This window comes from Acipenser ruthenus, chromosome 21, assembly GCF_902713425.1.
Source record: "Acipenser ruthenus chromosome 21, fAciRut3.2 maternal haplotype, whole genome shotgun sequence".
In the NCBI taxonomy this organism is placed as follows: Eukaryota; Metazoa; Chordata; class Actinopteri; order Acipenseriformes; family Acipenseridae; genus Acipenser; species Acipenser ruthenus.
Genome location: NC_081209.1, coordinates 19,690,217 through 19,718,004, shown reverse-complemented (window position 1 = coordinate 19,718,004; position 27,788 = coordinate 19,690,217). Strand labels below are relative to the sequence as shown.

The following is a 27,788-nucleotide window of genomic DNA, read 5'->3' as shown; positions in this document are numbered from 1 at the left end:
GTCCAGGAGATACAAAAACACACATTAGGGGTGTTACATTGTAGTGAATTAATTCTGAAACTTCCATTGTTCATGTAAAACTTACTCTTTGTTATGGGTTTCTCCAGCACCACTGGAATTGTTATTTCATTCAAGTTACAAAAGGATACCAAAGGGATTAGATAATGTTAGGGTTTTCTTCGTCAACCCCTACCCAAATACATCACAACATTAGCTTTTATATCTCTTTATTATCCAGTTTCACATCCTCATAGATCAGCTATTTTACAGCAATCTTACGTCAGCAATCCTTTAAATGAACATTTCAGCCACCTTCATAGAACACTTTAGTATTTAACACCAAGCCAAAAACAAAATGGATACATATACAATTGCACTTCTTATAAACTACGTCAAACAGGATAGATAGAAATCGGCATCTTTCAAAAAAAATGTATAAATCAACTAAAAACTAGACATTAAACTAATACAGATTACTTATTTAATTGCACAAAAATGATGCATAAATATTTCATTATACAATTAAGTACAAAAATACTTGTACTCATTTGTTCAAATATTCTCCGAACAGATAGTTGATATTTTGGCAAGACTGGTTCAGACATGGATTTATGTAGATCTGTAGAAGCTGGGTCATTGAAAGGGAAAAAAATAAAATAAAAAAATAGCCTACATCCTAAGCAGGATTCATCTGTCAAGATCATAAAACCCAGTGCATAATGTTGTCCATTTTGAACAAAAAAACTCCAATAACCAGAAGTTGGCCTCTATCTTGAAAGTAACATTCATTGTAAGCAACTCAAGCCAAAATTCAGGTGAGAGACCAAAAGATACAGTAAAACAAAGAATTGACTAGGCAGAGACCTGTTGCTATGGCAACACAAGCACTATAAAACAAGGATACACAAAACTTCGCAATCTAATTCATGCCAGAAACTTCAACATGCACATTGATTGTCTTGAGGTTTTTTTTTTTTTTTCTCCAAAGAGCAGCTATATCATTTACATTTTTTAAATTATTTTTTCAGCAACAAGTCCATTTCTGCAATTGATTTTTGGCCTTGCACAGAGTTTTGAAGTGCAGCGCTTGTACCATGAAAACTCCAAATAGGCCTCAGCTTCAAACTTGTAGTCCACAGGTTTAAAGTCCTTTAGATTCTTCAAAAAGGAAAAAAGTTGGAATAGGAGTTGCTAATGCACATTTGTCCATTAAATAAACCTGATTAAATTAATATAGCCCAGTACAACCTGTCACATCACTCCACAGAAAAATGGGAGAACACAAAATATTCAGGTCCTGAATGGTATCTGAAATGAAAAGGAGAAAGGATAACAGGTTAATGGATTGTATGATTTCAAAATGGAACTATTCTTTTAAAAGAACCCTATTAAATAAAAAGGGCGTCACAAGCCCTTATCAAATGCAAAACAAAGGAAATACATTTACCATCCAGGCTACTTTGAGTCCCACCAGACTTGGCAGTGACACAAAACTACTCCCCCAGTCCACGGTCTTGTAATTACGGAAGATGATACTTACTAAAAGGATACTTACTAAATACTTAACAAAACTGACGAGACTTCCATCCTTGCTGGCTAGTGTCAGATGGAGAAGGATACCAGCGCATCTGAAACAATATTTGACAAGTAGATAAGCACATGTGCACCCCTTACCCAAACCTTGAAAATCAAATCCAAAATATGCATTTAAAAAAAAAAAAAAAGTACCCCAACCATAATACTAGCAATCTCGCTGGTCCCCCCCCCTTTCTGTTAAATCTTTCGTAATGCGTAGATAAAATTGGTGCCCCAATGGTCAAATAGCAAATGAGACGAGAGCTGTAGCAAAAGTGAGTTTCTAGTGTAACTGAAATGTACAGTTATTCAAACCCACAGCAGGGAAGAAACAAAAACTGCCTACGCTGAAAATGCTGTAATGTAGAGAATGCTTTACACAATCTACTTTTTGGAACCAAAAGGACTGCACTTTGGGATCACCATTGTACATTTACAGCTAATCTCATCCCTATTCTGGCCTCAGGTAAACCAAGAGTCATTTCAGGATTAACCAATGTAATACATCTTAAGCCAGTCTACTTCCCTGCCCCTGCCCAGATAGCTCAGGCAGTAAATAAGACAAATACAGTATGACCAAAAACATAACAAGCTTTACAAAAAAATACAAAATCCTTTGCAAAGCGAGTTTCACAAATATGGAACATCTAATGCTAGTCAGCTCAGAGTCAGAGGACAGAGCTAGCGTGCGAGTGTGAATATCTTTAAAGCCAGGCACCAGGCTGTACGCTCAACTTCAGGGAGATTTACAAAATAGAATATAGCAAAAAACGTTGAACAGGTCTTACTTCATTGCAGTGTTACAAATGCCAGTCACAGCTGGCAGTGCTGATGAAGGGCTTGGACTTGGTCTGGATACTTGCCAAAAATGTAGGTTAAATGGTGCAAGCCAGCTTGCCAAAACATACCAATTCTCTATTGAACATCGCTCTTTCATTCCCCTGTATATTCAAGTAACCTGCCACAATTCCGACCCCAAGCATTCGGTAGGTCTTACACAGCAAAGGTTTCCTCCTTTGGAGGAAGTGCTTGGTTAGGGGTGCAACGATACAGGACTACAAAATGTATCCTGATACGCAGATCACGATATGCATCATTGTACATGGGCTGCTTTGAAACGTGTTAATGGACTAGTGTGTTGAAGTGATATGGAGATCATGTATTACAACATCTCATCCAAAAGGTTGAGTAGCATTTTAGTGCTTTTGGCCTTGCATCACAATACTCCCCTCAATTATACAATGCATTACTGCATGTAAAGAAATTACACAATGAATCATTATACCCCTAGAGACCAATGCTGAGACTTAAAATAAACACATGCTCCTTTGGATTCCAATATGCACAAATTTGTTTATAATACAATTATGCAATTTGGCCGCCTTAGAATCATGTAACATTAACACTGTGCAAACAGGTAAAGATTTGTCAACAGAACTACAGTCAGAGAACAAATGGTTAAGAACCACTGCATTGCAGCTAGTTCCAAAGCAGGATTACTACTGGAAAGATATTGTATTTAAGTATTGAATAGGATTGGAAGATCATGTGAAGACAGGCTACAAAAACATCTTGGTTAAATGTCAGTTCTGGGAAAAAAAGGCTAATTTAAAGCTATACCAAAAAGAGTTAAATCAGTTACATGAGCAATTCTAGCATAGAGGGTTTAGTTAGGCCTGCTGCCAAAACAAATGACAATATCCTTAAGGAGCTTCTCTTACCCTCTCCATCCTCACATCTGTCTTTAATCTGCCCCCACCTACCACTAGTCCTCCGGATGCAGGCAGAGGAAACTGTTAATTTGTAAGCCTTGTTCACACAGCAGACCCTCAATCCACCCTGGAGAGAAGCAGCGCCCTTATTACATTCTAAACTTCAGTGCCCACCCCTTAGAGGGCCAGTCTCACAAACTATCCCCAATGTGGGAGTTTACTGTTCCTGAACAAACTCAAAACATGAGACCTGCCTTCAAGGGGACAGTTTCACCAAGCACTTCTACTGTATCAATTTAGAAAAAAAACCCACATCTGGTCTAAATGTACAACTATTTAAAAAAAAAAAAATTTACACAATGTTGACAATTTAAAAGTGAGGTCCTTCCATGCAAGATATGGCTCCAGAGACTTGTGCGGCTTTGCAATTATGTAGATTTGCAGAGCTTGGGTTTATTTACAAAAAAATAAGTCGGATTCAAAAAACCTGTGCTTAATTTCTCCATGCAGGTGTTGTACCCAACTTAACATTAAAGCAAAAAAAGGATTTAGGAATACACACCAGTTGCAATTACAATGTAATGCAACTACCCTATATTTCTGCAAAAGCCATTTCCAATACCAGTGTTCGGCCAGCTTCAACAACGCAAGTCAAATGGAAGCTTTAGGTCAGTTTAACCAAATACAGTTTTGCACCCAGAACGAGTCTGAACTACTTCCACTTGCAAGCCCAGCAATTTGGCACTTCCATTACATTTAAGAGCCAACATTAAATATTTGTAAGCATGGATCCTTTTCATGGGTCAAATGTAAATTGTTTACATCTGGAAACCATTGCTTAAAACAAAAGGAGGGCACTTTTAATGGGTACTAGCATCTCTAGGCCTTTGTACAACGTAAAATGTTGCCTCCCATTAATTTGATACAAGCACTTCAAAAAAACTCAAGGAATGACATGCTCCTTTGCGTTTGTCATGACCACCCACCCTTGCTTAATTTCATTCTTCTGTGCAAAGATTAGGATCTCAAAATACCAATGTACAGAGTAACAAAAAAAAAAAAAGAAAGCTGTTCTCAAAAACAGCCTTAATGTACTCGGCCACAATAAATCTACATGAATACCCCAGACACGCCAACTGTAGAATGTGTGAAAAGTGAATGCGAGCTTGTGACAAAGACGGCTGCAGGGAGGAACTCAGACCAGAGAGAGAAACACACAGACAGACGGTGATGATGAGAAACTGAGTGCGATGGTTGCACTCAGCGTTTAATAACAAATAAATAAAAAGGTTTAACAAACAGAACACAAAACAGGACACGGCACTTGAGCCAAAATAAACAGACAGACAAAACGAACTACACAGACAAACACGGTGAGCTTCTTTTACTATTATTTTACTTTATACTACCCTCCGTCTCCTAACCCGTTCTCCACTCACCGAACACCAACCCCCAGTGAGTGAAAACATGCAGCTTTTATGCAGTTGTACCGAGATTCGATTGCTAGTCAATCATTCAATTGGAATCTCGGTACAACTGCACGTGAATTAATTAAAGTGCAATTCCCCGTGCTCACATATTACTTTTTACTTGCACGTGATGTGATGTGCCATCCCCGTGCCTAAATACAAATATACAATTTACACACACGTGAAACACAGACCGCTTATATCCCGTGTACCAATGCCTAAACACCAACATTTACACAACACGTAACATATAACATACACAGGGGGGCACTTTGCCACAGAGCTCAATCCCTCTGAAAAGTTAGTGGAAAAAACAGGACTAGTTGCATCACAAGCCAAGTGGTTCTCATGAGAAGGCTATAAAAAGAGCAAAACTCCACTACATCGGTCACCAGGGATATCGATCTTCTCTGGGGCAATTAAAGCCTCTTGTGAAACCCTTCACTGAAAACCAGAATGGTTCCTTTGAGACGCCAACTTCATCTGCTGCTGTCTATTCCCAGCAACTGTTGGCCCTCATGCAGACACAGGAGCTTGCCTCTCCACCCACAGCCTTCAGTGCCTCAATAGGCCTATGCAGTACATTTATCCCAGTCAAAGCTAAACCAATTTTCCTGGTCAAATATGTAATGGTTCTTGATGAAATGGATACAATTTCCAAGCAGTGTCTGGGAGCACCTGCTTTGACAACATGCCCCTCTCCTACCATTGGAAGGTAAACAAAGAAGCTCCTGTTTGTGTGGATTGACAAGTAAATAAGACACTTGCCAAAACTGGCTGCAGACCAATCCTATGGGATAATGAATGCAGTACTGCATGCCAGTTTTAGTTTGGTCACCTGGGTCCAAGCCAGGAGTTCCTGGCTTTGAATTTCAACTGTCAATAGCCTTGGGCAAATGAGTTTCCTTCCTTGCAGGACCTCAAGTTGGAAATTAGACTGATATCGGAAGTGGGCCAACTAGCTTTTGATACCACGCCCCTAGGAAAGTTGGGTCTCAACAATGGGAAAGCCAAATCTGACAATTACCCACCCCTAGCAATCTTTCCGGTACATATTCAATATAAAAAAGTAATCCCATCAATTGCATTTACAAAACAAATTCAACCCTGGTAGGTCCTCCCTAAAATCATTGCCTCGCACAGTCTTGGCACTAAACTCCCAAAAAAAAATGAGGCTCATGAAATTCTTAAATTGCCTTCCATTGCCATACAAAAAAAAAAAAAAAAAAATTAAAAGTGCAGTAAATCTGCAGAGCTTCAACAAATCAATGAGCTAGTTAAAGAAATTTGTTTGCACAATTGTGCTGGTCATTTGGATCTTTCTCCAGCACTTCAAAGCATTGTTTAGTTTGTAGACAAGTGCTTTTCTTCAGTTCCATTTACAGCTGCTTCCTCTAATGAGATTAAATCCTCATGGCTTCTTTATTACATGGGCAACTAGATTTGACCCAATCTTAAAATAAGCTTTATTAAATTGTCTAAATAGGGTTAGAAACAAGCTGGTACTGCACCCAGTCCTGGATTTCCAAGGTGCCTTTGTTTAGGTACATTATTGAAATAACCAGGCACCAGCAAAAATCAGGCCCCCAACTAAATCTAATGACAATTTCACTGGTCATAAGGGAGTCAGGAGGAGCCTGTAGGTTCACCATTTGCCACATGAACACCTACATGGCTAATTAGACCCCTGTTAATTTATTGCTCACACCTACCTCCCAATTAAAATATACCCAATTGAAGGCAATTCCAAAACCCTGGGCTGGTTGTAGGACTCGCAAGCTTCTAAGATTTGTACTGACTGGGAAGGTTAGTGCTTCTAAAAATAAAATGCCTCAGGTGAAGCTTTTTGTATACAATTCAGGCCAAAAAAAAAAAAAAAAAAAAAAAAGGGCTAGGTCTTGTATGTAGTACTGTTTATTACAGACCAAGCTAAATTACTCAGTTCAACAGACAGACCACATGCTACATTGACCAAAGGTATTGGTGATTATAGATCATCAATTAATGGTGAAAGCCATTTTCAAACCTGTCCCTGCATGTCTGACTATTGAACTGCATTAGATATAAAATCCCCAAAAGCCATCAGGTGGAAAATCCCTCTCAATTAAGTAGTTTCTGCAAAGGCAATGCTTGGTCAACCCTTTTCATCTTTGACCTTATGCTTTTAATAGGTTGTTGCCAAGGCGACAATTTCAAACTGGTTTGCGATCAATCCATGCGGTCACAGGCCTACTCTTGCTTAGCCAGTCACCTTTGATTAACTCTTTAAAGTGAACCTCATTAAATGAATACTGCTGCAACTAGGTGAGAAGACTATTTTGAGCACTAACTGCAGGATGTCTCAGGCAATTTGGAGTTAGGGTCTCAAAATGTAGGATGTGTACATTCACTGTCTGCTACATGTAAAATTGTGAACATGGATTAATGCTGCAATTGTTTATATATATATATATATATATATATATATATATATATATATAATTTTAACAGCACTAAAAACAGCCATCACAAGAAGGCCTCCATTAAACAGATTGACCGTCTGCATTAAATTCCTGCAGTTTAAACGCCACTGTCCCTCGTGTTACATTTTACACCATAATATGGTTTCTGGGTTAATGTTTTACCAAGATGCCCCAAAGATGAACCTCCTGTGCCTCAAACCGGGAATGGTTAGCCAAGAGAGGTTGTTTACATTACCCAAGGTAGTTTGAACAGGCACACAGCCTTGAATCTTGGAACATTCACTCTGAACTAAACTGCCATCCTCAGCAGGGGGTATGCATGTCAAGCAAGCTCAGTTTTACCTCAAGCAAAAGAATGGAACACTGTACCTTTAAAAAGCACCACTACATAACAGCATGGTGTACAGTTGGGAACAATCCCTTAAGCGCCAGTACAAGCTGGTGTAATATTTAACCTCATATGTAAACGGTTACCACCACCTGTAAATGCATAACCCAAATGTAGTGGGCAGCAATAACCAAGACATTAGCTTCCATTATTTTAAAGTGTGGTTTCTTAGCAAAGTTTCGTTCCCTCAAGCATAGCTGGATTTTACAAGAGGCAATACAAATAAACGTAACTTGCAGCCACAACACAGGGAAGCAGACTGTCAAACAAAGGCATGTTTCAACTGAATGTTTGCTCATGCCACCCAGGCTTGAATTTGGACCAATTGCTGCTCTACAGAGGCCAAGAAAAAAAAAAAAGCTTTGTGGAGAGCAGCAACATCTATATTAAAAAGGTAGATCTGGCATCTCTAGCTCACCAGAATATCTAAATCCAGAAGACTGAATAGAGCCAAATAAGAGGGGGGGGGGGGGAAATGAAAGAGAAAAAAAAAGGACAAATCTTATAAGAACTTGGATAAGTACTCAATATACAATATCAAAGTGTATTCAAGCGTTTCTAATACCTAAAAGCTGCTCTTCCAGTCCACACTGGCTGGGCGGGACCCTTACCTGAGCGTGAAGTGCAGCAGCTGCTGCAGCCGCTGCTGGGTAAGTGAAGGCAGCATGGGGGATACCAGGGGCCAGCTCAGTGGTGTACAGTGGATAGGGAGCCCAGGCCTCTGGAGATGCAGGGATCAGTGCTGCTCCAGTCAGGTCATCTGAAACACGCATTAAAAAAAAAAAAAAAAAAAAAAAAAAAAAAATCAGTGTTCGGACACATTTACAATCCTTACTTCAGTGACGGAAGACTGGTCAAGGAGGACGCAATTACTAGTGTCCGTAATATGGAGGGCACTAATCTATACCATAGCATGTAAAATGCCCAAGCAGTTTCCAAAACTAGTGAATACCCAAGAAACAACCACATTTTGGGGTAAGTGGTAGCCTTGAATAGCTTTGTGCCTTGCAATAAAGCAACCATGCCATACCCAGGGATAGGAGAAACTCTGCATGTGGTGGGTAAACTACCATAATTACACCCTTCCTCCACAACAAGGGAGGAATTTATGAATGCCAAATTTGATAATTCATTCATATTTTTGTAGACCCTTCATGTATATTTTGTAGGGTCAAAGTTGCAGTGGGGTTCATTGGATCAGCAGATGTAGCATTAATATACCTAGATCCTGATAGCTCTCAAGAACTTGTACTAACCTCAGCACCAACGGTTCAGACCATTAAACGGAACCAAATAAAACACCCTAACCAGCTCTTTAAAAGTACTTAAAACCAGGAGTTGCCTACCAATGTGCTAAGGAACATTTTGAAACAAGGCAACAATTGGAACTGAAAGACATTGACTCTGTCCATTCCAGAGTAGAGCACCTTGTTCCAACCAGATCAATTACTTAATAGAAGCCATAGTTTCAATTAAAATAGAGACTGGTTTGAAAAAAATCTGCGTGGTTGAAGGATCCTAGACTAAGACTGAAAGAGCAACACACATTAGGACAACTGGACTGTCAACCCAGTTAGTGAGGTTGTCATTACAGGTTCCATTTTGTAAAGCCACTGCCCCCCCACAACAGTAGTGCCAACCTTTTGGGGGGGGGGGGGGGGGGGGGGGGAAGTTGGATATGAATTTAAAAAAAATAAATTAACACCCCATTAGTTTAATAGTTGGGCCAGGCATTAACAAAACAAGCTTGTTGAAAACGCTCTTGACAAAAAAATGCCTTGTCCACTTTAAAACTTACTGGAAGCACATTGCCAAGCAGCAGTGAAGAAATAAATGAGGCAGGATTAAAGTCAAATTATTTTTTTGTTTGCACCTTACACCCCCCTCCCTTCTCTACCGGGTGAAACAACCCAATTGCATTTACAAAAAAACAAGAAATTGATGGTTTGTCCAATCCCCCCGCCATCTCCTAAAGATAACAATCTGCTTAAGCTGGAGTTCATTCCTGGTTTACAGCAACAATGTCAGTTGCTGAGGCCTCAGACCTCTCACCATTACTGTTGATAATGGAGATGTCTGAACAGTGAGTGGGGATAAGCCTTGGGTACTATACCTGATCTGTGTATAGTGTTAGCTTTCACTAAACACCTCACCAAAACAGTAATTTCACTGCACTCAGCCAGTAAACTGCACATGCAGCACTCTGTACTGAAAGGTGTCTTTGAAAACATGGCATGGCTGGTTCACATGTGGGGATCAAACAGTCGAGATAGCTTATTCTTCTAAAATATTTGCAGGTCTCAGGAGGTGATTAACTTGGTCGCGCAATATCAATGCATTACCTTTTAACCTACAATAAAAGGTGTTGCTTGACATTTATGCATTGGTTTCCATTGCATAATATTTTAATGCACCATCAAAATTATTGCCTTGTCAAAAGCAGCAGGCATAGATAAAAGAACATGCATGGGTGCATTTGGATATGGTAAGCTCATGTGATCGCTGCAGTGTAAAATGGCAAGTGGGTTAGGCACAAGCTGTATACTTACATGGGTCCCGTGCAATGAAGTGTGCTCCCAGAGCAGGGTGCATGTTACTGGGGTTTGGTGTTCCCATCAGTTTACTCTTTGCCATCTTTGTGTTGGCTTTTGCAAACTCTAATCGCAGTGTCTGTGGGCTCTCTGGGTCGAAGCGAATTCCCTAGAGGAGAAACACATGGGGAAAGGTTGAAGCCGATGGGGGTGGCGTGTGGTGATGGTGGAGCAGTGTTGGCAATGCCCAGTTTAAGTAGTGCCCTGTGTGCAGCCTACCCTACAAGTGCACATTTCTGGTGATCTACATGGCTGTACGCAAGTGTCTTTTCATACCTGTGTAAAAGAAATGACAGTTTAGACTAAAAATGACAAGAGTGCATCTCAAGAGAACATTATCCACGTCTGGCTTGAGGGAAGGGTGGTAGTACTTGAACACAATATATGGTTCAGAAAACTGTCACTTCATGTCTCAAGCTGGTTTTACCAGCCCAAAACCAACATGCATTGTGCGATATTTTCTGACCATGTTACTTTACATGTTTAAGCATACAAACACCTAAACAAAACCAAATTCAAAATAACTGCTACCCATTTTACTTCAGCAGGCAAATTCATTATGCAAGGCGGTTTCTCTTAGGTGAAAGACCTAGAAAATGTGTTTAAGACTTTCCAGCCAAGTACAATAGGTCATAGGGTTGACACCATGGGTAAAAAAGGACAAAATGTATACTACAATAGCAGCTGTCATTTTTCAATAGAGTAGTTAGTAATGGTATCATAATGCACATTTCAGGTTATAAAAAAATTTAACCAATTAAACCAAAAGGCTTCGGAACCAATTTGTCTTGATCTGCAAATGTAGCCAAATCAGGTTTCCCCTTCATATAAAAAAAAAAATGTTCAAAGCCATGTTCAATAGCCACAGTATTAATCCAAATTAGGAGAAATTTAAAAAAGATGAAATGCCATATATTATATGAGACACTGGATCAGGTTTTTAATCTATTGGAGGTGGAAGTTAACCGTCAAAACAAAAAAACAAACACAAGACTTTAAGTCTACTCCAAGCAAATGTAGACCCCCCAATAAAGCACATTTCAGAGTCCAGAATGATTAATTACAGCTAGTACAGCCCCCACCACCCCGAAAATCAAATGCATTTATGCCGATCCATCTCCAATTTCTCTCATCCCTCAGCAACACGCAGACAGAAGCCACTTATTTCAGGAGGTACTTTCACATCTGGTTACTGTCGCTTCGCTGCTTACTTACATTTAATGCATTTTTCGCGGCTTCGGCACCAGTCCGATTGTCAAAGGTAACAAACCCAACAGGCTGGAAAAAGAGAAAAAAAAACCTGTTACAGTACTAGCTCTCCTGAAACTGCCACCTCCACAAGAGGCCAGCAGGTAGCAACACACATGAAGTGTGACTAGCTGTAAGACTGCACCTTAACTACCATTGAAAAAAATCTATCAATTTTCTAACCAAGAAAAGTAACACTGATGAAGGGGGAACACACAGCTGGTGTTTGACATGGTTATAAAAGGCTTAAGTAAGGTTGAAGTGATCTATGGGCTTCCTGTACAAATCCTCCCAACATCAATACAGTGCTGCCCCTTTACAACTTGCCCCTCTACTGCGAAACAGGTTCTAATACTGCATGGTAACATCTCCCATTTCCCCCATAATCCCATTCCACTAGCACTGTTATAAGACGGTACACAAACAGCACATTCAATTATGGCTCTGGACTATAGTTCTATGAAAGGTAGTACAGCAGTTACAAACTGAGCTACAGTCCCAGTATAATTAGAAAATGCCTGAGCAAGGTTTATAAAATTTAGGTAGGTGGTTCTGTAAATCCAGCCTCCATTAGGCAAGGCACAGGGCTGACCAAGACATTTTACTGCTTGTGAATTGAGCTTATGAACAGGACGACACCAAGCTACAGCCAGGTGCACAAGACATGAGTCTGGCCCTCATCGCTGCAAGAGCCAACTTGCCATTTGTTTTTGGGCCTCTCAAGCAGAGACAGTTGTGGGGAGCTTTTGTAACATGACTAATGCATGCTGGGAGCTAGGCCAAGATCCCCCACTTCAGCTGGATTAGTGAATTAAATATTTCTAATGTTAAGTTTTATATGGGGAAACTTCAGCGTTATCCTAAAACTTTAAAATTGGCTGCAAAACACTAAATACAAAATGTGCAAGGTTTTTATTTGGTGGGGGCGGGGGTCAGGCACAGTTCAGTGATCGTGAGCAGAGCCATGAAATGGGACGGCTCGCATCACTAGCCGAGGTAGGTGGTCTGAGCAGGTTTAAAATGCGGGGAGGGTTACAGCCGTCAATGTTTTACTAAACAAATCCACAAGTGTTAAGAGCAGAAGCACAGAATGTTCCTGTTCTGATGGTTTGCAGACAGCTGTCCCCTGATGGGACCACTGGAACATTTACAGACAAACCCCCCCCCCCTTACTAAACACTGGGGTACTCCCAGACTAGGAATTGAACAGCCAGTGATTTAAGCTTCCATCCAACTACTCCTGTATACCACTACATTTCCATAAACCAGTTTAAACACATTCATTCAATTAGCAGACCATGCAGCAAGGAGGGTTTATCCTACTGTGTTACAGATCCACTTTATGCAAGTATGATACTGGTGAAAACTGCTACATTTTAGTAATCATTGCATACCTCGAGCTTAAAAATTGGCATTGTACAGTGAAGCCAAATGGACAAACTATAAAATGCACAGTATGCATGGTTTAGGTAATGCAGTTCTGCCAGAGCCTTCACTTGGGGAAGAAAAAAACAAACAAAAAAAAAAAAAGACACAACCTACCTGCTTTGATGTTAACTTAATCAGTGAACCTTCGTAACCCTGTGAAAACAAAATCAATCCAATGAACAGCCATGTAGTCTTGCATGTAAAGTTCACACAGAATACAGTTTGAGGGGCTAGGTTTACTATGGAGTTAGAATGTCAGCTCAGTCAACATTCCATACCAGTCCAGCCACTGCCAAGAAGGTTGGTCTTGCACAATATGGGTTTGGAGTACTCTTAAGTAGTGCCTGGCATTAGATTGGAGAACATGTAGTAACATTGAACTTCAGTTTGAGGATATATATATTTTTAATATATATATATATTTATATTTTACACGTCTGGACTAACCAAGTCAGTCAAGGAAGTGTTAGATACAACAGATCCAGCTTTCTCTGGATCACAACCATGTCAATGAAACCCAGGTTGGCTAAAAATGAATGCAGGAAATTATATATAGATTAGATATATCTATAATCTATATCTATATCTATATCTATAAAAAAGCACACACAACCCACACCCACCTTCCATCTATCAGTGTGCTTCTGGCATCTAAATCTTAATGTTGACTGTGGGCTTTCATGCTAAAGAAATCAAACCGCTACAAAATTTAGTAACTAGTGTATACTATTTAACTTAATTGTTACTAGTTATAATTTACTCTACACAAGCAATGCCAACTGCAGCTTGGCTTGAAGACTTTAAAATCAAAATTACCATTAAATGTTAAACTAATCCGATGTCTGTGTGCTTCAACTATGCAAGGAATTGTGTTTGCATGCAATTTACAGGACATTGCTTATAGTCGAGTATTTGTCCAAACAAAATAAGCTTGCAATGTAACATTAGATCAGTCATGAAAATTAGCACTTGTCCACAGTACGCTTTAGAAAAGGGAAAAAAAAAAAGCACGGTCATTAAAAATTGGAAGTGCAACTGTAGTAAAAGGGATAACCATTCAGGCTGCAATATGGATTTCAAGGAGTGCTTTCTTGCCATGGTTCACAATACAAAGAGACAGGTGGTCAAGGCTGCATGGAGATGGTGCAGTACAAGGTACTAGTTGCCTCACACATGACCAGTATCTGAGCATCCATAAAATGACGTGGCCTAGACCGATGCAGCCATCCACTGAATCGTTTGACAACCAGTATTGGAGAGCACAGCACAGAGGTGCTCCGTGGTAGAGGTGAAACCAACTGTCAAGACTGTTTTTGTATCTGATTCCACAAGTCTGCTAGTTTAGGACTACACTTTTCATAAATTCCCTTTTAAACACTTGTGATTTTGGTTATTTATACATTGAGACTGCCACTTGATGCAACATCCGCTATCCTCGAGCACATTAAGGAGATGTGTAAGATCATTTGCATCTACACGGTTGAGTGGGACTGCTGAGCATCAATGAAGTCTGGGTTTAATTCTTCTCCAGAACTGATACTCGTTTCAGTTCTTTAGCTGCTATACAATAAGCCTGATATTGTGCTGGGATGTAGTCTTAAACAGTGGCATATTTGAATACCATTGTCTCGAATGCCAAGGTGTTTTGCTCAAATACACTATAAACATTGAGCAGCACTGCAAGTCACGATAACGTCCTGTGCTCACTGACAAACAAATAAATGGCAACACACAGGTCACATGACAGTGGTGATCACCATGACAACTATCCATTCACAAACAGATTACGGTATAACAAGTTTAGATATTTGATAAGTGCCTTCATTAGTGTGCAAACAGCTTTAGCAGAAATAGCTCAACCTATACTTTGGATTGATCAAAATCAACTCAAGTATAATGTATGTACAGTAGAACCTATCATAGGTAGATCCTGCAAGACAATACCTTCCATTAACGCTTGATTTACACAAGCTGCTACCAACTGAATGGTACAGATTGAAACTGAAAATACACATTTTATTATGGTTTAAAAAAAACAACTCCGGTTTTCAATGTTTCTAGGATACACCGGTTTCACGTACAAGTGCTAGGTAGAGACAGACGTTTAATTTATTTAATTTTTTTTTTTTTTTTTTTTTTTTTTTTTAAGTGCCTTGAATGCTCCAACGGATTTCAATTGGTTGTTAAGCAGGTTACCAGTCATTAAAGACCGCACTTGCATTTTGACTCCAAGCAGCTAAGGCTTACCTTGAACGGTCTAAAGAGCAGGTAGAGTTCCCGGGGTTTGATATCAACTGGTAGGCCGCTGACAAAGAGAGTTCGGACCTAGAAGAGAACAAGAAATAATTTAAAGCTTGTATACAAGAAATAAAAAAAAACCCAGAGTATGTGGAATTGTAAAGTCAATTTTGCAAAAAAAAAAAAAAAAGCTAAAAGTGTTCTTTAAACAAAAAAAAGTACATCAATAGTATAAAACTGTTCAGACTGAAATACACAAATGCTATACCTGCCTTAAACTGAAGGCATTAAGGTCAGCAATAGTTTCTCAGACTAACCATTGTTGGGTGAGTAAATTTGCATTCACTGAACAATCAGGTAGGCCTTTTCCTCAATAGCTGCCCTTAATATTTCATTGGTAAAGTGAGCAGCTTGTCAGATTGATAGTTCTGGAATTATAACCAACAGTACACTGTACAGTATGGGCTTCTCTAAAGATACTGCTTTGCCAAAATAAAACAAAAAAGGCAATATACTAAATACCAAGGATGACTGACCATTACACATTCAAGTCCAAGTCTTGCTCAAGCCAGAACACTTAAGCCTTCAGAAATACTACTGTAGCACAAATTCAGTAGGTTTAGTAGAATACAAAAAGGGTAAACATTTCTTTGGGAAAGAATGATGGTGCCCAAGATAAACCAGATGTTTGCAACTAAACACCTGTTCAGACCATCTACAAATTGCATATTGGATTTATTAAAACAAAACACTTTATATACACAAACCATATATGACCAAAGAATTCACACTTTCCAAGCAGGCCTTTCTGGTGCGTAGAGTAAATGTTATTTTGAACTAGTGCTTGCTGCCAGAGAGGCTTTAGAAAAGGTTTTGGCACTGCATGCACCGACTGAATTGATGAAAAGTTATTTGCAGCTTGTTTGAGAGCTAATGACCGAAAACTTCAATTCTATGACAGAAGGCCATGTATGATGCAGCCCTCCAGCAAGGAACACACTTTCAAAATGGCAGGTTTATACAGTTTAGAAGGTCTGTTAAACTGCCATTTACAATAAAGGAACAAACTAACTAATTAACTTCAAAGCAAATGAATGCAGCACTAAAATCTTTAAATACTCAATAATGGCTAAAAAAAAACATGTAGGTAAAACTAAAACATGTACATGTGTAAATTTAACCAATTGCAAACAGTTTGGGGGGGGGGGGGGGGGGCAGTCTGGAAGGTGGTGTAGGAAAGTCTACCTACAATGCCCAAGTAAGAAGATGACAATTGACAAAACACCCAAGTACCAACCAACCAACTTATTTTGAGATCATACAGAAAGCATGTTCCTCTTGTGTAAACCGTGCAGTTTGTTAATCTCTAAACACGCATACATTCTACATTAGATGTGGCTAAAATCACAGTAAATTTGTAGAACAAGGGAAAGTCTATACAGAGAATTAAAAAAAAAAAAAAAAAAAAAAAAAAAAAAACACGACTTGACTGCATGCATAGCCACTTGTAGCTTAAACATACTGTAGCTAACAGTGCCCATCTAACAGACTGGCTGAGCTAAAAGGGTGTTCAAGTCATTATGAATACCGGTTGAAGTTTCATTGAAAGCCTTTTCACCAGGATGTGCTTAACTCCAGTTTGCAACTCTTAGCCATGGCCAAAAGTCCAACACTGTTGCAATTGCAATGAACTAAAAGCAGCGCACTAACTGGCAATGTTCCTGCGGGTAGTACTGAGGACGCTACTAAAATGATACTGCAGGATAGTCCCAATTGCAACAAATCAAGAGGTTCCAGATACCAGCAGGTTTTAAAAGATGCTCAATTGCAACAAAAGTATACATTGTCTGACCACCCTCCCTTCAGAGGATTGTAAAACAATGCATCAAGTCAGCCCAGTAATTAAAGCTGTATTAACTTGCTAGTCAAAACGGGATCCCATTGATGTATGGGACATTTATATAAAAAAAAAAGATTCTTAAATTAAAACCAATTCTGAATATGTAAAATCAATACATACTAATTCCTGCTCATCTGTCTTCACTCAATGTCATGGCAGGAGACGTATTTATACATCATCTCAAACTTTACACTATTGTTTGACCCGTTTGTGGCTGCACTCTGTGGCCACCAAAAATGTACGAGTACCACTGTTGTGGACTACTCAGAAGACTTACAGATCACTCGGTTAGTGTAAACTAATGGCAAGAATTGCTGCAGAAAAAGCCTTAAACCATCTCATGAAGCAATCATTTATTCAAGCAGACACTGGGGCAAGTAAAAACAAAAAAAAACAAAAAAAAAAAACAAAAAAAAAAACCACTTGGGGAGGGGGACTTGCTGAAATGAAGGTAGTCATGCAGAGCTTTCCAATGGAAACTGGGTGGGAAGGTCCACATTTAAGAACACCAGACCATATGGGATTGAGGGGAAACATTTATACAGTAGTAAGTTGTTGGATAAAAAAGACTAATCCTGTGAGGCATGGCTTATGGAATTGTGAAAGCATAAGAGTTTGCTGGCTTTCAGAATTGAACCTGGAAACTAAACCCACCATCAGCAGCATCTGAAGCACAGGACAATAGGCAGTTAGAACCATTCAAACCAGTTACTAAAATCAGTGTCACGACAGGCTACAGACTACAAGATCACACACTGATGATCAAGACAAGGGACAGGCACACTGACTGTAGAGAATTTACAGATTATGAATGCTTCATTAAAAATTAGGTTAATGTTACTGCAGCAACACATTCACAAATTGTAAAAAGTGAGCCCTGCTGGTGTCCCTGGCTTCTATGGGCCGCCCCTTTCATCTGAAGCAACCAACTGGACACCAGCTAGCAAGTGTTCAAGCTGGAGGATACACATTTTAGAAGGCAGCAAATTATAGCATTTGTTGGCAAATTAAGATCTACCCCTTAATGCTTTTATAACCTAGAAAAGCAATTTGTACTTTACAAATGGCAAAGTGCTTATGCCATCAGTCAGGTTACAAAACATGAATGACCCATTCATTAGTCCAATTCCACTTAATTTTGTGGAATGTATATGGGGATACATACCATTTAAAACCAGACAGACAAGGCATCTTGATTGTTGATTTCAGTTAGAGAGATTCGGACCGGTCACCTCATTAGCTACAGACGTGCGCTCGCTGCCAACAGTGTGAAGCACTTCTCAGAACTTCTGGGACACAGTAAACCAAATAAATACTCTTCAAAACCATTGACCAAATCCTGCATCCAGCCATCCATAAATCCATCTCCCATTCATCCTCCTCTTCCCTGTAAGGATTTCTCCCCTTTCGGAACAATAAATCAACACCATTTATTCTACGCTCTCCTGCCACAAACCCAATATAGCAGTTGACCACCTTGACTCTCCTCCGATTGCCCCTCCTGCTTTCTCTTCCTTCTCTCCATTACTGATGTCTCCAGCCTTTTGTTGAAATCAGCTACTGCCACGTGCCCCTTGGACCCCTGGCCAACAAATCTTGCCTGTGTGCTTCTGATCTTGCTCCTTCCATTACGCACACTCAACCTATCCCTTGTCTCGGGCCTGGTTCCTGCTGCCCGAGTAACATCAGTGCGGAATAAACATCTCGCAGATAATCTGCTTGAATCTCTGCAGTCTGGCTTCCGGCCATATCACAGTACCGGAACTGCTCTGCTCCGGATTGTAAATTATCTCCTGCTCATTGCTGATGCTACCTTTTGTCCTTATTCTCCTTGACCTAACTGCTGCTTTTGATACCATACATCATAGCATTCTTCTTGACCACTTTCAGAAGTATGCAGTGATCTCTGGAACCCGTTTCTCCTGGCTGTCCTCTTGCCTATCTGGACGCATGAAGTCAGTTTTCTATGATGGGAGCAGTGCAAACCCGGTCACGTGCGGTGTCCCCTGCTTTTCAACATCTAAACACTTCCCTTGGGTCACCTTATCCGCCAATATAGCCTCATGTTTCACTCCTATGCAGAGGACACCCAGCTCTACCCAAAAACTAGACCCTGGATGTCCCTCTGCCATGGTTCGGCTCTATGTTTGCATGCAAGTCAGAGGCCTGGATGTTTGCCAATTTTCTTCAGCTCAACGCCAACAAATCTGAACAACCTACCAGGAGCAAAAACTCAACTCAATATCAATATTGCTTCTTTGAACCTTTGAAACAAACAAACAAACAAACAAACAAACAAACAAACTAACAGTCTGCTGCCTTCCCCCACTGTACGAAGCCTTGGTGTACTTCTGGATAGTAACCTCGCTGATGCCCAAAATGTCCTCTGTAGTCAAATGCTCCTACCATCTCAAAAGGTCCATCCCTACCTTCCCCTCCCAGAAGCAAAGATACTGTCATGCATTCATCTCAACTACTGCAACTCTGATGGTCTTCCATCACGTGCCATAAACCGATTGCAGCTGGTTCAAAATGCCGCTGCTAAAATCTTTACCAGATGTTTGTACACTCTACCCCCTGTCTTGACTGGCTACCTGTAAAGTTCAAGATTACTTGAAAATTCTCCATCTTGCCTACAAGGACCTTCATCACACAGGTCCAGAGTATCTCAACCTGCTGACCCACTATATCCCTGCACGCAAGCGTAGGTCCTCCGACTCGGGCCTGCTGGTTATACCCAAGCAAAAGTGCACCACACAGAGAAAGCACACTTTTAGCTTCATGGCCCTGACTATGGAACTCTCCCAGCTTTAGTGTGTGCAGCTCCCACAATTGCTCACTTCAAAAATCAACTCGAGACCCACTTGTTCACTCTTGCTTTTAATGCTCCAAGCCGGGTATCTTATTAGCCACTGTCTTGAAATTGGTTAAGTTTTTTTTTTTTTTTTTTTTTTTTTTACTCCATCTTAATTCTGCTGGACACATGCATCCACAATGTTTAGAATTCACAACCTAGTCTTATTTAATGTATTTGCATGGTTTTTTAATGCACTACGCCCTGTATTTAACGTATTATGCATTATTCCTCAATATCTTGTAAAGCACTTTGTGATGGTGGTCCATTTGATTGATTTCCATACCACATTTCATATACCAATAAAAAGCAAGTGAAAACAGTACTACCTTCCAAAAGGCACCAAAACATTCCAAAAAGAAACCATGGGTGGTATACATTAATTTGCCAAGCCAATTATCCCCACCAAAAAGTGCTGCGATTATCTGGAGACCAAGGGGCGGGTTGCTCCTGGAAGAGATCCCATTTACATTAAATACCTTTGTTCCAGAAATGAATACAATTAGCTTTTACTGCTGGGAATGGCACGGTTTACTATTTATGGAGTGTGTTCTGCATGTCTGAGCATCAGTGATGACATGTGGCTCAACATCCAACTTCACACAAAACAAGACCAGAAGAAAGTAGTGTTGATTTGGGTGCCAAGAATGCTTTCAAAACAAGGATTTCAGAAGTAAGAGACCACAAGTTTGATTGGCCGAATTGTTGAGTAACAGGATTTATGAATGCATGCACGCTTTATCCTGGGGGTTGGAGACAAGTTTTAATGCAAGTAGTAAATGCACCCCCCCCCCCTCCTAAACTGCACCAAGAAGCTCCCTGCTGTGTTTTCTTAAAGCAACCCCGAGTGTAGCTGTAAAACCGAGAAAGAGGGAACTTTTAGCAGCAGGTCAATTTATTGCTGGTTCACAAGCTTTTACACAATGACACTTAACTATTTCAGCCAAAGGACTAAAAATGGGCAAAAGAATCAAATTCCCAAATGGTGGGGGCACTGGGTGTCTGTCCACACCCATGGGGACTTCATTCACTGCTTAGTACTGCACCGTTCCATAGTGCAAGCCTGCATCAGCCAGCGGAGGAGATTTTGCAATATTGGTTGGTCGAAAGAGCCAGGCAGCTCGTAAATTACACACCCCACATCAAACTTTGAAAAGGTCAGGTTTCTACTGCTGGTTGTCCATATGTAGATAATCTTTTAGTTTGAGCAAGGGTTTAGTTTGTGACAGTCTAACCCATTTCACATAATGTAAATCACTTGTCATACTTGATCAGGCCCCACTTGTAAAACTACACAAGATACAGATAGATATATATGGCATAAAGTTGTTTAGCTTTGGGATAGATCCAGTCATGCTGTGGCTGATCTAGCAGATGAGAAACAAACAATTTGCTACCAAAGCAGAACAAGCCAAGGTGCCTCAGTCAGCATCATGCCTATTCATGACCCATTTCCACAGTGTATCCAGGTTACATTTGACAGGCATGAACAAACGGGCACCTCCATATATTCAAGACTCTGCTCCTCCCAGTTAAGGTTCATCACAATCCAAGACGTTTCTCCAGATAGTGAGCGAACACAACTGCACCATGTGGAATAAATTACATTACCAAGGACTTGTTCTACAAATTACTACACTGTAATTACATCAGGGTTAACCAGGTCAAAACAATTTCAAAGCACAAATACAATTTAGACTTGCTGCATATTCAGCACAACTAAAAAAGATTAGGGAAGATGTTGCTTGCACTTAAATTGTACAAGTAAACTAGTGCACGTAGAGAAGTGGCTGTGCATTTACCCCAAAGGTTTCCAAAAAGTCTTACCACTTAACACCAAAATACACTGGATCATATGCTCTGCAATAAATACGTTTAACACTTGCCCTGTGAGCATCTTTGTTTCTTCTAGAACATAGGCCTAGGAATTAAATAAGCTTATAAAAAGAAGTTTGTGTTTAGTTGTGCAAAGTTTTGTTTATTTAAAATACAATTTAAACAAATCAATGTGCCTATAGTGTAGATTAAACCAGCAGCACAATTTAGTCACTTAAGGGTGTACACTTGCACTACTATGTGGCAGAGTGCACATAAGCTAGTGTGCATTGATGAATATATTGGATCTATTAAGTACTGTGTGCAGAAAGAAATTAGAATACATTCCAAACAAAGGTTATACAATTGCTATTAATCAGGAATTGGAAATGTAAAACTCCAGATATACAATTTGAAACTTACCCTGTACAGACTAAACCACCAATGATTTTGCCTCAGCATTATTATAGGATGTAGTAACCATGTTCAACAAAATTAAACCTTACAATCAGATAGTGATGTAATGTGCCAGTTAACTCCACCATAAACAAATCTCCGTTGCCATGATTACCCACAAGGCTGCACACATTTTTCAAGAAGATATAATTTGAAGAAAATGATCCACATCCCTGAAGGAATCAGAGACAATCATCTTTGAGCCATGGCCAACTAGCCATCCTGCACAACCTTGTCAAGCCTTCATTTTACAATACACCCTGAACCTAACACTCCCAACTAAACCCCTGTCATAACTACATGAAATACTACTCCTCTGTAGAGCACAATATTCACAGCACAGTCAATCCATGCAACCGTCCTTCCTCAGATAGGATTGCGAAACTCACTTGCGGTCTAGTCAAAGTAATATGTCCAGTTTAGTAAATAATGTGGGAGAAGTTCATATTTACATCATCATTGCTTGGGATGTATTGGAAGGCAAACAAAAACCATGACCATGTCTACTCATAACCCATTAACATTTAGAATGCCAAACTCATGCAAAAAATACGCTCCAGAGTTCCTCCTTTGTTTAATTAAACACGGGCTTCATTGTACTCCTGCACTGTATAACAAGCTAGATTCTAATTTAGGCAAGAGTAGAAAAGGCTGGTTAGTGTTCTAAAATACCAGCACATAAAGGTACAATTTTAAATTTGCACTTGGGTTACAGCCAAAATCATGCAATATTTCAACAATGTCGAGGTCAGACAGACGGTGCTTTTTAGGTATGTAGTTTCAAAGCATTGAACTCTTGCATATGCTATAGCCCCCCCCCCCCCCCCCCCCTCTCTATGTAAATGCTCAGCCTAAAAAGGAACAGGAAGTTTTTGCCACCGCTAGAGATTTGTTCACAACTGATACTGTACCGTTTTGTAACCTGATAACTCACTTAAATTCAAATGGCTTATTCAAGCTTTTCAAAGTGTAATTTATCACGAGGGTGTCTTCAGGCACAAATTTATTTATTTAATCTTTCTAGAACCGGCATCTCATTACCTTGTTTTGTATTCCAATTCCAGGAGCGCACCTCTGCTACAAAACAGCATGTAAAAAGAACTGCGAAATGCACTGCCGTTTCGATTTTTAAAAGTTGGAAATTGTGCAAGCTCCTGAAAAAAAAAAATGGAATGACACAGGTCGCCAAGTAATTTGGTGTTTACTGTTCGCTTCACCATTCTGTTAAATAACTTTGTGCAGGTCTTGAATATTGCTCCTGTACAGGTATTCCTAATCAATCTAGAGCTGCTGCATTTAACATGTTAATTTAGTTTGACAGTTACTTCTATAGTTTGTTACTTGCCTATTGCTTTTCTCTTATTCTATTCATATGTTGATGCAAGTGTCACAAGTAATAAATATTTGATTCATATTAGTGCCTGGTGGTGAACTCAGTCTTAGAACATTTTGCTTGCTTCCCGAGGTGTGTTCTTAGCTCAAGACTACTGTACATCAGAACTCAAGGGGATGCAGCATCAGTGACACTATTCGGGTTTTACAAACTGCCAGACACAAGCCTCGTTCTGGAGCTCAGCTTGGTCTTAAAACGTATATTTTTACCACACCATCTCAGGTTTGCAATATTATACCATTGAAATGAGAAAGTTGGGAAATGCTTAAAAGGATAATGGCAAACTCCTGGGAGAACTTTTACAACTTTAAAAAAAATCTCATATGCCTGGCCACTGCAAATATAAAAATAAATAAAAGCTCTGAACTTCACAAAAAACTTGTGCTACATCTCACCCTACCAAAATAAAAAATGATTCAATTACAGCCTGGCCAAAAAGAGATCCTTTTCATGCTGGTACAGAGGCCCAGCTTAATTTGATTTTCAAAAAACAAAAAAACAAACACCTTTAAGCCTCTACATTACAGCAAAACATGGTGATTGAATAGGAGCTACCCCTGCAGCGCCACTTCGTCTTGGGCATGCTCAGTACTCCATGATAAAGATCATTCTCCTTCTTGCAAGACAGAAAACAAGTAGTCTCTTAAAGCGCGTCCGACTATAAAGCAAAATACCCGGTACACAAGTACTGTGAAAATGGAAGCTTCCAAAATGCTCTGGAACTACAACAAAACTTGTAGGAAGCATAACCACCAGCCAAGAAATTGAAGTGTAGCCGTCTGGTATAAGACAGGATTCAAATAGGGTCAAAATCAAACTGCAGTTGTGTTCCATGTTGATGGGACATCAGCCAGTCCCTGCACAGAAACAGCTATTCTAGGATGCGCTAATCAAAGGGAATACCAGATGGATGGATGTAGCCATCAAATATTTTTAGAACAAATGTAAAGGTACTCAATTTGGGTGCAGATGCATGCTTCCATAAACCAGCCAACCTAATGCCAAAAATCAAAGTCACAAACTTGGCTGCAACATAATAACAGTCACAATCTACGAGTGGGTCTCATGAGAGAGAACACTATGTATGGATTCCTCTGCAATATCAGATGTCGATTAGTCTTTTTTTTAAAACAGGGATAGCATCAAGCAGTCAAAACACACAATTAAAAACAGATACGTATTGCACTTTACATCCTCAAAGCCATCTAGAATACAGTTCAAATACTAAAAACACCTCAGTGGCACTGCCCTTTAGCTCCTTCAGTACTCCGCTTGAGTCAAAGCACCTGCTGCTATTTGGAGTTCATTATACTACATACAGAACTTGCAGAAAAGCTAGCATTTAATATGCAGACCTCAATCTTGACTGAACTCATAGAAACATGCAGTGTAGTTTTAGACATGGTTCCTACATACATGCCTGCCAAGTAAGAATAGCGATTGAGGACACAGACAGCCCTTGCCAAAGTAGAGATATTGACCCAACCCCCCAGTTCATATATAATAGATGAAGTATTCGTTTGAAGTCAAACCGATACCCTTATTTGGAATTTGTTGTGCAAAACATATTTGGACAGTTGCTGTTCAGTGAACAAGCAGTCACGCAACTATAGTTGCTATATTTTGTTAATGTTGTACAAGACATGTTCAGATGTCTTGTAAAAAAGTATAGCAATAGATAAAAAACCTTGCATAGAAGCTGGTGTAAAGTTCCATTATCTTCTTATATCAAAACAAACAGACTAAACGCATATACCGTATCTTGTCACCTAACCAGCAAATTCTACTCGATTTGAACTAGTCAACTTATATAAAAAAAATTGTGCAGAGGTAGAAGCTACTTTATAGGAGAGAGGGCATAAACAAAACGTAACTACTGACAAAGCAAATTTATATTACCCAGCTCGATTAATTAACGGTTTCGAGTAGCCTACGGTTCTCGAGATCGGTTATGTAGTGTGTACATGGAGTGGACAACTGGTCACCTTATTTCCAACTATTTCTCTCACCTTCGCTATGATTTACACTGTGAAACTACTCAATTTGGGTACTTAAGTTTACAGGCTCTTTAGGAGCCCAGTGGTCTTCAACATTAGCCCACAGTAATTGGATATCACCAGGATACCAATTTCTACGTGGGGTAATACCCTTTAAGAATACTGTACCCCAAACTCGCACTGCTTAAAAAAAAAAGTTCCCACCCTTATGGGATTTTATTTAAATACAATAAGGAAATTATTGTAGTTGGCCTAGCACCCATTCATTTGCAAAGTTCCAAAACGTTGCATAGTATATAGGTTTAAGAAATTTGATTTGAGGCGCTAGCAGAGGACAGAACCCATTCCCCCCTAATGGCATAGTCCTTGCCAAAACAAGGTGGAATGCCAAACCTCATCTTTCACTTCCTGAAATTACAACTAGACGAAGTTTAAACAAAGGAATGCTCGCTGCCCCACTTGGCGAAGCATTCCTTTTGCATTAATGAACTATGGTCCTTTTCTACTCGCCTTTGTGTGGCCAAAAGGTCAGAACAAAATTCTTCGTTTCAAGTTTCCTATGTACAGGCATCATGACTGATCATGTAAACTGAATTTACTAAAGCATCACGCAGTTAAACGTTTTAAAAAAGTAGCAACAAAGCCACTTGAGAAAGGAGTCTAATAGTTTAAAACAATGCATTAATCTATGTTGCACACGTATGATTCCGTCAATAGATACCCATTGTAAAAGTACACGCGTTTACTACTGTATTACGGTTATACTTTGTAAACAATTGTTTGAGATCTCACTCCTGTCTGTTTAAATACGTTACACTACTTACTGAAGTTTAGTTTCGCTTCTCAGTTTCAAAAAGATAGAAGCGCGTTATGTTTTGCCCTCAACTTTTCTGCTCCGCTGCATGAGAACCACTGGCTTGCCATTATTTGTATCCAGTTTTGTCTGCAGTTTCATTAAAACTGCATTAAAACCAAAAAAAGACTTTAGTTAAAAAAAAAACAGCAATACTATTCAGGCCTAATAGTATAAATTAGTTCGCCTGGCAGTCGTTCGGCAGCAGGGCTTCCTTCCAAATAAACAATACTTAAATACAGTTATAGAAAACGCATTAACTTCGACCTCTAAATATCATTGTTTACCATGCTACAGTACTCTCAATATATAGACAGATACACAACTCCTGTAACCAGAAACTTTAAAACCAAGTACCCAAACTCACCCCGCAATAATAGTAATAATTAGACCCCACACACGAAACTGATGCGTACAGTACAGGTACCGTTTAGGAAGTCCGCAAACCTTGAACTCAATCTAAATGTTAACATGTATCTAAACGCACAAAACAAAAACTTGACATAATTTCTTATTGTACGAAAGTAAAAGAGCAATTTATTCTTACCTCCTCTTCAACGTTGTTATTGTTAGGCTCGCTGTCAGATTTTAGGTTACTCATTGTGGAACTTTTAAGCGTCTTGGTCCAAGAAAAAAAAAAGAAAAGAAAGTTTTCACCTTGAAGTGCCTTAGTTGGTGCCGTTTCGTGAAAGACTTCAGAAAAGGGGGTGCCCAAGTGAAGCCGTGCTTCAGCCAAAATATCCAAGGAAGTATAAAACAAAAATTGAAATGAAAAATAAAGGTGATCTAGGTGGAGAGGTGCACTGTGACGGTGAGAGAAGGAAAAAAAAGAGACTTTTATCCCCTTAGCTCTTCACATGAAGCTTGTTTGCCCTAAATTTCAATTAAGAAAGAAAGGAATTTAAAGGGGGGGTTTGCGCCGTGGTCTCTCTCCTTCTGCTTTTCAATTTGGTCATCAATTAAATTAAAAGCCAAAGAAAGTCTATGGCACTGATGTTGAGATGGGTCTCAGCTGGGACCAAGCCCAGCCCCCTACTCGACCGCATCACCGTCTCTATGGGAAACCTACAAGCCAATCACAATTCACTCCCAAAACTTGTGGCTTTGATCATTCTTGCTAAACTGTTAATAACACACCTCCGAAGTTGCATAATCTTTTTTTTTTTTTTTTTTTTTTTTTTTTACTGTAAGTTTTTATTTTGCCTAATGTTTGAATATTTAAAAAGTCAATGTTTAAAACTTAAAAAATGGAACCCTTGTAGTAATTCTGAAATGTGTACCGATATGCTAACATAAACAAATTAAAAAATAAATGCATACATAAATAACATACATTTGATCTTTTAATGTTTGTTTTTTTTAACAAACTCCAAATAACAGATGTATATGTTTATATTATTTTCCTTTTG

The 27,788-nt window shown here is 39.5% G+C and overlaps 1 protein-coding gene across 1 annotated transcript; it reads right to left on the bottom strand.

The window, feature by feature from the left end:
• Positions 1 to 210: 210 nt before the first annotated feature.
• LOC117427741 (RNA-binding protein, mRNA-processing factor 2a) lies at positions 211 to 27,341 on the bottom strand. The gene is made up of 8 exons (XM_034045989.3): positions 26,927 to 27,341; positions 15,121 to 15,198; positions 12,988 to 13,026; positions 11,413 to 11,475; positions 10,156 to 10,306; positions 8,218 to 8,366; positions 1,556 to 1,628; positions 211 to 1,308 (listed from the first exon to the last, which is right to left on the bottom strand). Exons 1-7 carry the CDS (start codon positions 26,978 to 26,980, stop codon positions 1,563 to 1,565), a joined length of 600 nt encoding a protein of 199 aa, XP_033901880.1. The 5' UTR covers positions 26,981 to 27,341; the 3' UTR covers positions 211 to 1,308; positions 1,556 to 1,562.
• Between the last annotated feature and the right edge of the window lie 447 nt (positions 27,342 to 27,788).

Bases quoted from the DNA above. Each gene is read 5' to 3' on its own strand.
- LOC117427741 (XM_034045989.3), bottom strand. From the start codon at position 26,980: ATGAGTAACCTAAAATCTGACAGCGAGCCTAACAATAACAACGTTGAA. The intron at 15,199-26,926 runs GTAAGAATAAAT...GTTCTCTTCTAG, and splicing joins ATAACAACGTTGAAGAGGAG to GTCCGAACTCTCTTTGTCAG. The intron at 10,307-11,412 runs GTAAGTAAGCAG...TTTCTCCTCTAG, and splicing joins CCGCGAAAAATGCATTAAAT to GGAATTCGCTTCGACCCAGA.